The 14,685-nt window shown below is 33.8% G+C and overlaps 1 protein-coding gene across 1 annotated transcript in view; it reads right to left on the reverse strand.

The window, feature by feature from the left end:
* The window catches only part of DMD (dystrophin), a 2,251,240-nt gene that overhangs the window by 1,412,851 nt on the left and 823,704 nt on the right, over positions 1-14,685 (reverse strand). Inside the window, exons 20-21 of the mRNA XM_032756167.2 lie at positions 5,689-5,930; positions 125-305 (exon numbers count right to left, since the gene is read on the reverse strand). Of these exons, the coding sequence (XP_032612058.2) occupies positions 125-305; positions 5,689-5,930 (423 nt within the window). The remainder of the gene's footprint in view (positions 1-124; positions 306-5,688; positions 5,931-14,685) is intronic.

The following is a 14,685-nucleotide window of genomic DNA, read 5'->3' on the forward strand; positions in this document are numbered from 1 at the left end:
ATAGGTTGTAGAAAGAATGGTTCCATTTACAGAAATTATTGTTTCATGTTAGTACTTTCTGGATTTCCCCACAAATAACCAATTTGGAAAATGTCAAGTTAGCCATTTTAGGCTTTTTACTTACTTGTCTGTAGCTCTTTCTCTCTGGCCTGCACATCAGAAAAGACTTGGTTAAAATGATTTGTAAAGGCCACAAAGTCTGCATCCAGGAACATGGGTCCTTGTCCTTTCTCTTTCAGGGCTATGCTTTGAATTTTTAATCGTTCAATTTGAGGTTGAAGAGCTGATAGCCGGTTGACTTCATCCTGTGCCATAGAGTATGGAAAGTAAATAACACTTTTACTTTGCATACATTACATTTTGCAAAAGAAGGCATTAAAAAGCAGTAAGGCAAGTTTAGCTTAATAACCTTGACAAATATCTAATAAGAAACATCCATGACAGTATAGACAAGCCTCTACCACAGGCCATCCATTTAAGGATACCTTGGCTCTTTGTTCAATATGTATCATCCTATATAATGATATTTAAATTTCAAGATGACATAATTTAGAGCATTAATGGGTATCAATGTGTACAGTGGAAAAGTACTACGCATGACCTTAAATCCTTTCCATAAATCAAATATAGGTGTTTGGCTGCACCCCTCCTATATCAAAATGATGTGCCTTTCCTTCAAATTCTAAGCTCACTCAATGAACAGTATTTTCTCTTTCATTTGAGCAAAATATAAATTACATATGTACCTACATATATGTATGTGTATACTATAATTATAAATATATTAAGATACAATTATATAGATTATATACACATATATAAAATCTATATAATATTTTATGTATATACACACACAAATATAAAAATATATCTATAATCTTCTATGTTTTGTATGGTCTCATTACTTCTCCTGAACAAACAGGCAACCACTTTTTTTTTTTTTGAGACAGAGTCTCGCTCTTGTTGCCCAGGCTGCAGTGCAATGGTGCGATCTTGGCCCACTGCAACCTTCACATTCCAGGTTCAAGCAATTCTCCTGCCTCAGCCTCCTGAGTAGCTGGGATTACAGGTGCCCGCTACCATGTCCAGCTACTTTTTTGTATTTTTAGTAGAGACGGAGTTTCACTATGTTGGCCAGGCTGGACTCAAACTCCTGACCTCATGATCTGCCCACCTTGGCCTCCCAAAGTGCTGGGATTACAGGTGTAAGCAACCGCACCCAGCCAATTGCCACTTTTAAAATTACGGTGACTGTCCAGATTTCCTCTTGTTGTCCTGGCACACTTCTTAGTAGCACTCACTTTCGCTCTCAGTAGTAACCTGGTTTGTATGATAAAATCACATGAACACTGCTGTACCATCACTAGCTCATGTGGCAACTGGGCACCTGAAATGTGGCTGGTCCAAATTTAGATGCATTGAAATTACAAAATACGTTTAATTCTGAAGACTAAGAAAAGCTGAGAACATAATCTCAAAGTTTTTAAATATTGATTAAACTCTCAAATAATATTTTTGATAAATCAGGTTAAGTAAAATGTACTATTGAAATTCATTGACCGTTTCTTTTTCCTTTCCTAAAATAGTTTCTAGACCATTTTAAATTACATATGTGGCTTGAATTTGTGGCTAGCACTGTATTTCTTTTGGACATGCTATTCTCTACATAAATGTTTTCATGCTCTTGTTTCCAGTGAAATTGGAATTGTTTTGTATTTAATACATATATAATTTGAACTCAGAAAGTTTTCACTGCCCTTTTTAAAAGTGTTATTATCATGGCTGCTTACTTATAATTCATATATATGCTGTCTTTAGAAAAAAATACTTGAGGATTAGTTACTATTTAATATGTAACAACAGGAAAATTGAAATTTAAAAATTGGAACATGAGCCTATTAGAAGAAAGAGAAAATGGAAAGAATTATACCAATTCTGAACAAATTTAAATCTGAGCTTCCTGAAAATCAAAGTGAAAAGGCAAAAAAAAAAGTTAATATTTATGGAGGCATTCATACTCTTTGGGAGAGAGTAACTTTTGTCTTAGGAATGGCTGAGAAATTTATCACATAAATTCTGTAATGGTTGCAAGACTAATGTACAATTCCACTTATTAAAAAAATAAATACAGCTTTCAGAGGAATGTGTTTATGTGGTTATAATACTATGAGCTGATTCAGGTAAAATAATCTCTGACGATTCAATCTTTTTGGTGGGTGAAGTTTAAAGATGTTTAGCAAAATCCTCTCAAACAAGTGCTAGAAAGTTGATATATATCCATGGATAAGAAATAAGACAAGAGGTAACGGGTAACATTCTGTATTTATAGTACAGAAACATATATATATACTTTGTATACTAGATTTACAAATGGCAGCATTGGCACCTACTGTGAACCATTAACAACCTGATTTATATTTGGTCAGATGGAGGGCCGCCATTTTTCCCGTTCAGGGGGCTATAGAAAGAGCCAACATTATAGCCAAGTGTGTTCTGAAAAACAAAGGGGACTTTGAAACTAATAAAACATTTGGGCAAATGTTCAGTTGAGACCTTAATGTTCTGAGAATAAATCATAGAAGAGATAATTTTCAACTGAAGTATTCAGTGTTTAAAAAGATGTTAACAATTAGCCATTATTTCCAAAAAAGGATTTGGTTTAGTTGGTCCTCCAGAGTATGGCATCTACTTTGAGTCTGTTTATTCTTTAAAATTATACGCTTATCTCATGGAAGCTTTTGTATTTTTCACAGGAAAGGGTTCATGAATTTCTTCCAATTCTCATAAGGCTCTCTAACCCCCAAAATATTAAGAACCAGTTCTGCCAATCATTAGAATATGTGCTAAATATGCACTCTAACGTTATAAAACTTCTCCAAATAAAATAAAATGCTGAGAAACATGTTATAATTTATTTACCTATCACTAATCTCAGCAGAACAGTATATATATTTGCCCTTGTACGAATAATATTAAACTTATCTTGCTAAATATTTTACATAAAATGATTCTTCAAATTAATAGGCACCAATGGGTCTGAGAGAAAGAGTAAGGGGTGACAAGGAAGTGACAACAGAATTTGGAACTTTGTGGCTGGATGCAGCAAGCGAAATATTTTCCCTTAGGATGACTTCTTCAACCTCCAGACAATCTTTAATATATAAAACCTCTGGTGATCTCCATTTGTTCCTCAAATCAAGACCAAGATACTAGCAGGTTCCAGAAGTCATTGGTTTGTCTCCTGTACACCTGCCTTTTCCCCTTCGTCTCTCCTCTCATTCCTCTGCCCCTCTATGTTCAGCATTTACAATGGTCTTATTTAAGGTGCCTGGCCTTTATTGCTCCCAATCGCCATGTTCCTTCTGCCTGGAGGCTTTTGCTTCACTGTTCTCTTACCTAATTCTAACTCATCACAAAAGTCTCAACTCAAATGCTCCTCCCTCAAGGAAGATGCCCTTGGTGGCCCTATCAGGTTCGTTTTCCCCTGTTAGTCATTCTCCCAAAGCTTTGCATCTTTGTTTAAACCAATGATCCTAGCAGGAAATTTAAAAATATTGATTCCATTGTTTCATATCTCTCTCTTCTGCTTTCCATAAATACAATAAAATCAGAGTCCATGAATGCCCACTCTAATATTCCCAAAACTTAGTGCTATGGGCTGAATTGTATCCTCCAAAATTGACATGTTGAAGTCCTAACCATCGGTGAGACTATATTTGGTGATAGGACTTTTAAGAGGTAATGATGTTTATATGAGGTCATCAGGGTTGGGTGGGGGTTGCGGGGGGCTAATCCCTTAGGGATTGGTGGCTTTATAAAAGGAGGCAGAGAGAAAGAGAGAGAGAAAGGAAAATAGCCCTCTTTCTCTCTCTCTCCATGTATACACACAGAGGAAAGCAACGTGAGGACAGAGTGAGAAGTTGGTTCTCTGCAAGCCAGGAAGAGAGTCTTCACCAGAAGATGAAGCTGAACCCTACCAAACCTTGATCCTGGACTTTCTGGCTTCTAGAATTCTCAGAAAATAAACCTGTGTTGTTTAAGCCACCCAGTCTGTGGTATTTATTGTGGCAGCCTGAGCTGATTAATACACTCAGTAGCATTCTTAGACACATTAGAGACACTTAATATATATATTTTATGCATGAATGTACTGTGTAGGTACTATTACTAACTACTATATCTGAATCTCAAGAATCAGATAAGGTAACATCAGATTTTGTTGCAAGAAATAATGTATTTGGATTATTCCTCTGATTCATAGGAAAAACAGCATGGGTTTTATTCTGAAATTACAAAATGTATCTAAACGTAGAAATTCCTTAGATGTGTGTATTTGCTTAATAAGTGCCTTATCTTCTTTATTCAAAAGTATACTTTCTGAGTTTATTTCCTCAGCAAACTAGCACAAGAACAGAAAACCTAGTAATGCTACAGGTCCAATATTTGAAGAAGAACCATCACGTCCTTCAGTTGTTTTTCTCTTCAAAATAGCTTTGAATTTCTCATCACTTTTTGGGTCCAATACCTTTTTTAAATCAACCTTGTCACCTATCCATGTCTATTCTACTTTTATTTAAACAATTCTTTTTAAAGTATGCAAATGAATCTCTACTCCTTGTCTTTTGTATTAAATGTAATCATCTCGATCTATCACTAAAGATTCATCCTGGAAACGTTTTAGTCCATCCTCTAATCAGTTTCTCATTCCCCGTGAAAAGTACATAGCTCACAGTAACAATGAAAACAGTTTAGGCTATTTTCATTATTATACAGCTCTTGTTTTCTTACACCTGAAGGCATAATCCTTTCATCTCATTCTCAGGCCCTTTTGTCCACTTCCATCTTGTTGCCCCTCCAGATCCACTGTCCACTCTTCTCCTGTAACCCAGGAGACTGATATTTACAGATGACAGTTCCTTGTCCTTTGCCTTACAATTAAGTTTAGTCAGTGAGGAGCCCTGACAAGATTCGGGAGGCAGGGAAAAAAGTGAAGTGGGGTGTTTATTTTTCTGCTCCATTTCTATGAGGATTCCTTAAGCTGGCCATGCTGCTTTTACCATGAGGATCTGACTGTCTCCTGAGTTTCTGTAACTTCTCTCTCACTGATCCTTTCTGGCCTAAAAGAGGTAAGAACTCTGATGCTGGGTTACTACACTATCCGGTGTGGTTCCTCTATACTCCAACTACATTTTAAAAATATCTTTTTGTAAAGAAACCTTCCTCAAATTATCATAATTTGAGAGGTCCATCAGTTTTAAATATTTTCCTTATGTATCCAGTTATATTGCATCTAAGCTTGTTGTTGACCAATGTTTCAAACTATTTCCATGGATTCCACTTTTTCAAAATGACTATGTTTCACTCGTCGCAATGAAAGAGTTCCAAAGTAGAGGCCATTTTTCATAGGATACATGTGGTTTCCACACGCCCAAACCGCCTCATGCTTACGCAAACCAAAATAATCAATTAGCTCTGTGTAACTACGCCAAATACAATTTTAGAATCCGGGTATCTATGTCTTACATATTTAAACTGCTTTTTGTTGCTTACATTTTGAACTTTATTATGCTTAGCTAAATCCTTAGAAGGTGAACGTTTCATTACTAAATAATTTGTTACTGTCTTCTTGGAAATCGCCAAGAAATAACTATTGATTATGCTCCAAATGGAAGGAGAAAAGATTCTTACCTTACAAATTTTTAACTGACTTTTAATTGCTGTTGGCTCTGATGGGGTGGTGGGTTGGATTTTCAACCAGTTTTCAGCAGTAGTTGTCATCTGCTCCAATTGTTGTAGCTCATTATAGAAAGTGATGATGTTACTCTGATACTCCAGCCAGTTAAGTCTCTCACTTAGCAAATGGCAGAATTCGATCCACCGGCTGTTCAGTTGTTCTGAGGCTTGTTTGATGCTATCGGCATTAACACCCTCTAGAAAGAAAAAAATTAAATATATGCCCTGAACCCACAGACTGAAAGAAATGATCTGAAAGCCAACACATCCTAATTATAAAAGTATTCACCACATGAATGATTTCAAACCAAATCAATTATTTTCTAAGATATAAATGTGTAAATATAATTTCAGATTATTCATTGTGAATTATTAGACTTGTGCCACAACAAAGAGTATCAATGCCATCAAGTAATAAGACATAAGATGTAGAAAACTAGAATATATTTAAATAAAAACTTAAATAAAAACTTAAATAAAAACAAAAGTGCTCAAAGCTCTGATGGGAGCTGGAAGGCTGATCATGAACAAGTAACATTTTGGATGTTTTCAGATACATTTTAAATATCATGCACATTACTCAAATATACTTCCCCGAACTAACTTACATTTTTAATTTTAAAAAGGGGCTTAGAAATTAGTTTAAATAGTATTTTCATAGTTTTAAAAACAGGAAAAAAATATCCAAGATTAACTATTCCTTATTTCATTTATAGAAGACTACAAATAAACAGACTGTTGGCTGGGAATGGTGGCTCACGCCTATAATTCCAACACTTTCGGAGGCCGAGGTGGGGGATCACGAGGTCAGGAGATCAAGACCATACTGGCTAACACGGTGAAACCCGGTCTCTACTAAAAATACAAAAAATTAGCCGGGCGTGGTTGCGGGCACCTGTAGTCCCAGCTACTCGAGAGGCCGAGGCAGGAGAATGGCGTGAGCCCGGGAGGCGGAGCTTGCAGTGAGCAGAGATCGCACCACTGCACTCCAGCCTGGGCGACAGAGTGAGACTCCATCTCAGATTGTCCATGGATCCAAGGAAGTGAAACAAGTATTAGGAAAAATAATCTTTCTAATATGAAACATTTTTAAATTTATAAATATAGAAGTTGATGTCAAAGCTTTAAAATCATCTATAGTAATAAGAACCCAGAAAACTTTATCAAGGGCAAAATGGAAACACAAGCATATCATTGTCACCATTACCATGCTGGAGTACCTACTATGAACCATGGAATATGCTATGTCATTTCGTATATGACGAATACCAATCCAAATACATATTATTCCATACATAGCATGAAAGCAGGCAACATCACGATACGCTATGGGTTAAAATATTCAAACTCTCTAAAGTTAGTTTACAAAATTTAGACTTTCTTAGATTAGCTTATATAGTTTTCTTAATAAATGACAGAATATAAAAGAGAAAATATATTAAATATGATATCATGCATTTTTAAACATAGCTACATTAGCACTGATAACTTTCTTATACTTTGGAAATACTGAATATTTAAATGTTTTATATTCCCTCATTTACCTACAGGGATCTTAAAAGAACATAAACTCACTATAAGGTTCTTTCTCTAGGTTAAAATACCTAAAAGTTCGAAGAGTAGGTTGGTAGAAGAATACGTTGCCTAAGATAATCTACTTTTATAAATGTTCATTTTACTTAATTTTCTGGTAATATAATTTAGTTGAAGGGAAGCTAAGTTCTTAAAAAGTCTGAAGAACGTCTCTAGAAACATAAGGCCTGTGGTTTTGCTAACTTGTACATGACTCCCACTTTATCCTTTTTAAAGACTAAAAAAAATATAGATGTGTATTCAACAACTATATTATTTTATCCTCTTTCACTTCCCTCTGCCCTGATAGTCTAATGTTCTATTTGTCATAATGATATTAATACTGCCAAACCATGTCCCTCAATTCATTTGAAACACAATTGTAACTTCACTAATTTCAAAGCATAATGCTACTCAGGATGGCGGTGAAGGAGACAAACTTTGCAAATATTATTGTCAACTATTTTCCCCTCCTTCTTCCCTGATATATTTTTAATGAGATACAATGGAAATAATAGAATGTAAAAAGAGAATATATACATGGCTCCATATATCTAAGTATAAAAGAAGTCCGTGGTGGGCAGGAGCTACATATTCTATATCTTCCTAATACATAAGGAAGCAATTGTGACATGCTGTTTTTGATCGTTAGATTTTGAGGAGTGATCAAAAATTGTACCAAAATATTTTTTAAGCGATGCCATTAAGTAACTGTTGTTATAAAATGACCACCTTTGGTATAAAGTATAAGAGAAGAATGTGAAACTGCAATCGTATGAGCACTCCATTTGAAAAAAGTACTACGATAAAACGTTAACATTTCTGGAAAATAAAAAGATAATTAAAAATATACTGGACAGAATTTTTAAATTACGTTAATAACAAAAAAATGTGGCATGGATCTAAATGATCAGATATTTCGCAGAAATATTTTCAGCATATGTTGAACTTGAACAAGCATTTAGAAGTCTATGAAGGGTGAAAACTCAACATAAACCAGGCATTAAATAGGCAAAAAAGAAATGTTAAATTAAAATGATCAATAGACTGATGCTGGATTGAGTCTTATTCAACATTTGTCTAAATGAGAAGGGAACACAGAGAGAAATCACTTTGTGTCACTGAGAAAGGTCAACCATACAAATTGTAGCAAATGAAAAAATAAAACTATAAGTTGATTTTCAATATGGATATGTTAATTTTGTAAATGATAAACCTGTGAAGTACCAGTAGGCTCTGTAGTATCTGTTAAAATCTAGGGACAGGTTTTAATGAGTCATTGTTGATCATTACACAAAACTCTATGTTGTGCCCCCAAAAAATGTTGCAATATATGACTGTAAGAGAAATTAAAATGATGAAGAAAACTCAACTTCGTACAAATTCATAACACTGAAATTTATAATACGCTCTACTTATTTGCATATTGATGTTTATAACTGAATGCAGGCAATTAAAATGCAGTGATAGGTACAAGAGCGACTTCTATAATAGCAAAAAGGGGGAGGCAGGCAGAAAGGCAGAGAAATGACCAGTGAGCATTCTGGCGTTAAAGAGACCAGAGTTCAAATTTGACGCCCCTTACTAGATGTGTGAAATGGGTTCAGTTACTTAATTTCACTGGATCTCATTTTTCTCATCCATGAAATGAGGATTAAAAATAGAATGGACCTCATAGGATACTTATCAAAGTTCTGAGTTAACATATATAACTTACTCAAAACAAACGCTGACACATACTAGGCAACAAAGACATATTAGACAATGTCATATAGAGGAAATGAAAAAGAATATTCAGAAAACAAGAGACCAGGTCTCTAGTGTGAAAATTAGGGGTAGAGGGAGTCTTCTTAATGACTGAAACAGGCCATGTATAAAAAGCTAATAACACTATTTTAAAATTAGTCCTAATTTTATATAATATAGGACTAATATGGGATATAGAAGGTGTATTTATACATTTCTTAAAGAAGTTTTATCAATAACCAGGGATTCTTTGAGCCCAGGAGTTCGAGGCTGTAGTGAGCTATGATTGCATCACTGTATTCTAGCCTGGGCGACAGAGCAAGACCCTGTCTCCAGCTAAAATAAAAGTAAAAAGAGTTTATTTGGGAATCCTGGAATATTCTGCCACATTTGTAATCATTTGAGATTGAAGTTATGAAGAAACCAAAAATTTCAAAAAAACATGGAAATTTCTAGATGTTACTAGAAAAGACATAATGTTGGCCACAGATAATCAAAAGCCTTGTTATGAAGGATTTGTATGCAAACATTGTATTAATTCATTGTGAATATGCTACCTGCTCAACAAGGGCATAAACTATCCTTCCAAACTATAAACTCCTCTAGGAAATGTCTCCACTGGCAGTATCTAATAGAATTCTCAGCTTGGAGTAGAAAGAGAGTAACTACACCGTACTCAAGAACGCATTCAATACCAAATCAATAGTGTACTCTATATGAATATAACAATTATGAGACTAATGTACACTGAAGCCAAGAGCCATACACAAACAAGCACACAATCTCTCTTGCATCAAATTTGCTTTAAAATACTTGGGCAGGGGATGGAGAGCAATGTCATGTGTCACATTACTTGATGTACCTCTCAAATTAAAATTAGAAATGCTATTACTTCAACTTTATGAATTAACTGACCATCTAAATGCCAGGACTACTGTTGATTTTCTAACAAAGTCCATTAAAACCTTTGTAGAATAAAAAAGGGTTCAAAGCGTTTTCCAAGTAAATATTTGCATATGGATAAATTTATTATTACATATAATTGTTTTAGGTGTATTTCATAGAATTATGCTCCTTGGCTCAATAGAAAATTTTAAGTTTTGTAAGAGTTTCTAAGTGTAAACATCTGAAAAGTTTTAAGTATCAATCATCTGAGCATCTGTTTTCTAATTTTGTGTTAGCTGTTTAAGAATACAAATACTAACACACCAGGCATTATGAACAATACTTATGGAAACCATTTTGTGGTAGCACATTAGAATCTCAGGGATAATGGATCATAATCCATTCACATCTTATATTCTAAACAACCCCTGAAATAGTCTATGAATAAATATATTGCACCCAGAGGAAATGGATCATTACTTGAAGTGCATCCATTAATTTTATTACTTGTGTACAGTGCATAACAGACTGTTAGAATAATTTTAATTGTGCACCACCTTCCATGCAAGTACTTCAGAACTGCCACTTAAAGTGAAGTATTCCTCATCAAGTATATTCATCATTAGCCATGAAGCCAGGGTAAAATAACGCAAAACCAGTGTTTCCAGAGCTCTTGAGTTAAAAGAATTTTTGGAATAGAAACTTAAAATAAAGCTGCTAATAAACAGTCTCCTATTTTTGCTGCACTTTAAGTGAGGGTTATTACAAGTCCATTTAGCATTCAATGTAACAACCTAAAATGTAATAGACAGATATTCAAAACCCGTGAAGACAAGTTCTGAGGCTAGATTTTAGAGGCTTCTGTGACCGCACTGACTTAAAGTAATAGCTTTTAAAAATTAATGGTATATATAAAAGTAATACCCCTAGTGAAGGCAATATAAATTTTACTAATATAGCCCTTTTGCTTTTTTATTTTCAAAGATCATAAAATTAGAAAAAAGTCAGATTTTTACTCATATTTGTTTTTGCCACTCAATTCCCACAAGAACAGTGACAACAGTCTCTTCCTTTCACACACATGGACACACACACGCACATGTCTGCGCATGCAAGTTCACCCGTGCATGCACGCCGTGCGCACACACACCCACAGAGGCTCTTACTTTTGGAGATTAGACTTAAACCAAGAAAAATGTGCCTGTCAATTAAAAACATTTATTGAATGTGAACTCTATGTAGAGCATTATACTAAGTGTCATGTGGAGAAAGAAGAAATATACATCAAACTGCCCAGTACTGAGGAAGGAATAAGAGGAAATATATGCAACTGTGGAAGGCTACTCATTCATGATGAAGGGGCTGGGCTACTACAAATGGTACAGTCTCCATGCCACATTTCTATACAGACTATTTGCAATATGTCTTGCCATTAAAATATATGATTACAAGAGCTGCTGCTACTGAAATTTTTTCCAGTGATCATGAGAGTTTTAGCTTTGAGATGAGCCAAACTGACTATGATCCCTAACCTCACCCATCTGACAAAATTTGGTTGCCCACCTCAAATACCATAATTGAAATTATCTAATGAGCTATGAACCAAAATACAAGAAAAAAAAAGATAGTTACTTGGTTAATGTTATGGATAAGAAGAGCCCTCGTCAGTGTTATCATTCTGTGCCATTTAATTACAACAGTTAGCATACTTATTATCAGGTATCACCTTAAACACTATAATCTAGCACTCAGAGAATGATAGTTTTGAGATGTTCTTTAGTCTAATATACTAATAATTACCACTTTTATTTAAACATGTCCTTAATGTGATTGTCTTTAGACTCTTAATTAAAACAGAAAACTACAAATAGAAATTGAAAATGAACCACAATTTAACTAACCCTATTAGATAATTATAGTATCTCCTCTACAAACTATGGTGAAAGCATCTTATAGACTAAAGAACAAGAACCTGAGCTACGCCTACATATGTTTTCAAATAAATGTTTTGATATGACCATATTTTGGTAATTTCAGTATTAATATGGAAAACCAGTTTATCTAAACTAGGCTTTTTTGTGTTATATACCTGATTGATGAGACGATATATACTCATGCAAGAACACTATTTTACAAAAAGGATTAGATCTAATCCTAAATAGATAAAAACAGACACATGTTTAGGTATAATCATATGTATATTATTTTAGTCCTAGGTTGTCCTAAAACTCCACAATCTCAATAATACACTGAAAGGCCTTGGTCTTGATAAGCATCAGTTTAAAGACTGTTCAAATTAAAATCTTAAAAAACCATAATTAGTTAGCAATATTATTAAAGCATTAGAAAGATTACTTACGATATTTAATGGCTAAATTTTTCTAATTTTCTAAATTATTTACAACATTTTGTATTTAAATTAAGAAATGTAAAAATAAACCTTAAATAAAGTTATATCACATCTTTCTTAAAAAGTAAAATGAAGAATTTGGAAACTCCCTTTTCAATATACATTGTTACAGGAATATATAAATACATCCCTAGATACCTGGTCTAGCCTCTCACTTGCCCTCATTAAGTTAACAGTTTCCTGACACCAGGGTTATGATCCTAATCTTACATATTGACGGTAATCTGCATGAAAATTATAACTATCGAAAAATGTCTCTAGTAAAAAGAGGTACTTTGCACCATCCAATATTCTGTCACATTTATAAAACCAATTAATGTTGACATAAGTACAGTAAATTAATTTTAATGTTAGTTCAAACAAAAAATACAGCTAAGATAGAGATAAATCAGTTAAAAATTATACCAAAATTTCATGCCAAAATGCCAGAAACATGATTTTCTTTAGTTAACACTCTCCTTTTAGTAGCTTCTCTTTTTAGTCTATGATCGTGAAAGATCACTTCTACTCTGACCAAAAGAACTGGAACATCCATAAGGAAAACGTCCATGTATAGTTTTAAAGTAGGCAAGGAATTTGGGCAACGCCTTTCTTTGGTTAAAAATTCCAAATAAATTAGTAAGAATCTCTTACTGTCTATAAAACCTTTATATATAAATTATCGCTGTAAAATCAACAATATGGTTAATATTAACTGTTTTAAAATTCTGCATACAACTCTTCACATTTGATAAAATACAGTCAAAATGAAAATTATCTTCCCATTGATCGTAAAACTGGTACATGACACTAAAAAACTATACATATGTTACTAGACATATTCTTTCCAGGATGTACAACTGATTTTTAACAATACTTTGCACCATCAGATGAAGTTCGCTTCTACATTGTAACCATGGTAAATTTTGTACTTTCAACAACCTTAACACCCTACCCTGTCTTCTCAGTGTATGTCTTAAATTCCTTCAATAAATTGCCTTGAGGACAAATAGATTTTGTTTTTTTCATTACTTAAGTGATGTTGAATCTTCATTGCTTCATAGACATTTAGAAACAGACAGAAATCATTTGGAAATATGTCTGATGTACCATTTCAGGTCAAAACTGAAGTAAAATAAGTTATGAGAAATTGTTTTTTCCATCTTGGAATTTCATTCTAAAAGCAAACTGACGAGTTGCAAAATTATTCTAAATTTTTAAAAAGTAATTTAATCTTAGAGCAAATTATTTTAAGTAGAAAATTCAGTTTGCTATGCATGTACCAGCATAGATACATATAAACTATAGTTCACAGCATTTTTTAAAATATATAATAGCTATACTTATGCTATTCTACATATTTTTGCACTATGAATATATGTTAAATGTTTTCACTGTGCTAAGCGTACATCAAATTTATAAATATATACACATATATTTTTATTAGTGGCATAATACTATGACATTATACAAGAGTGGTTTATCTTTATCTTAACTTTTGAGGAAACTATATATGGTTAAGAGGAACAGCCATTTACATGAGGTCCTAAATGAAGTACATTGATTCAGCGCTAATTGTCCTTTCTATAAAAAAAGGGCAAGGATGTATGCAAATTACGTGGTTGTGAGATTTATTATATCTCCATAGCCTAAGCTTGGGAAGGAAGATTCTGGACTTATAAATTTAAGAGCTTTAATGCAATAATTGTTGGAATCCTAGTTTACAGAAAGCTCCATTTCTCTTTCAGCTTCATGAGCTACACCACTCAAATGTAGTTTTGGGCTCTATACTAAAGGAGCCATTATGATTTAGGGTAGCAGTCCCTCTGAAATACACCTGAAGAGGTACTCTAGGCACTTAATATGTGTCTAGCTTATCTCACAATTTGCACAATCACAGAAAATAAATATTATGCAATTTGTTCCTTGAACGACAAAAAAGGAACAAATAGATAAGTTAGAATATTTGAGCCTTTTTTTTCTTAAGTAATTTCGTAAATTATTTTATTTAATGGGGAAACAGAGCTATGGTCATTTTAAGTAGTCATCCTGGTTATGGCCCAAACTTGAGCCTAATGACATATCAGTTAGACCATACCTTTACTGGTAGAACAAATGGGTAGCATAAAATTTGATCAATACAGTCAAACCAAACAGGAATGTCTCAAATCACACCCCTACGCCCAAGTGTTCCCTGGTATCTGCCAAAGTTAGCATTTTCCTTCAGAAGGATTATTGATTATTTTCACACCAAAATTACCAATGTCATTACCTCAACGACGGCCTTAATTCTGCTTTGCTAAACAGAATTTGGTCAATTAATATTTATTAAGCACCTACTATGTGTCTTGACTTTTCTA

The sequence above is a fragment of the Hylobates moloch genome, unplaced genomic scaffold (genome assembly GCF_009828535.3).
Source record: "Hylobates moloch isolate HMO894 unplaced genomic scaffold, HMol_V3 SCAFFOLD_7, whole genome shotgun sequence".
Classification (NCBI taxonomy): domain Eukaryota; kingdom Metazoa; phylum Chordata; class Mammalia; order Primates; family Hylobatidae; genus Hylobates; species Hylobates moloch.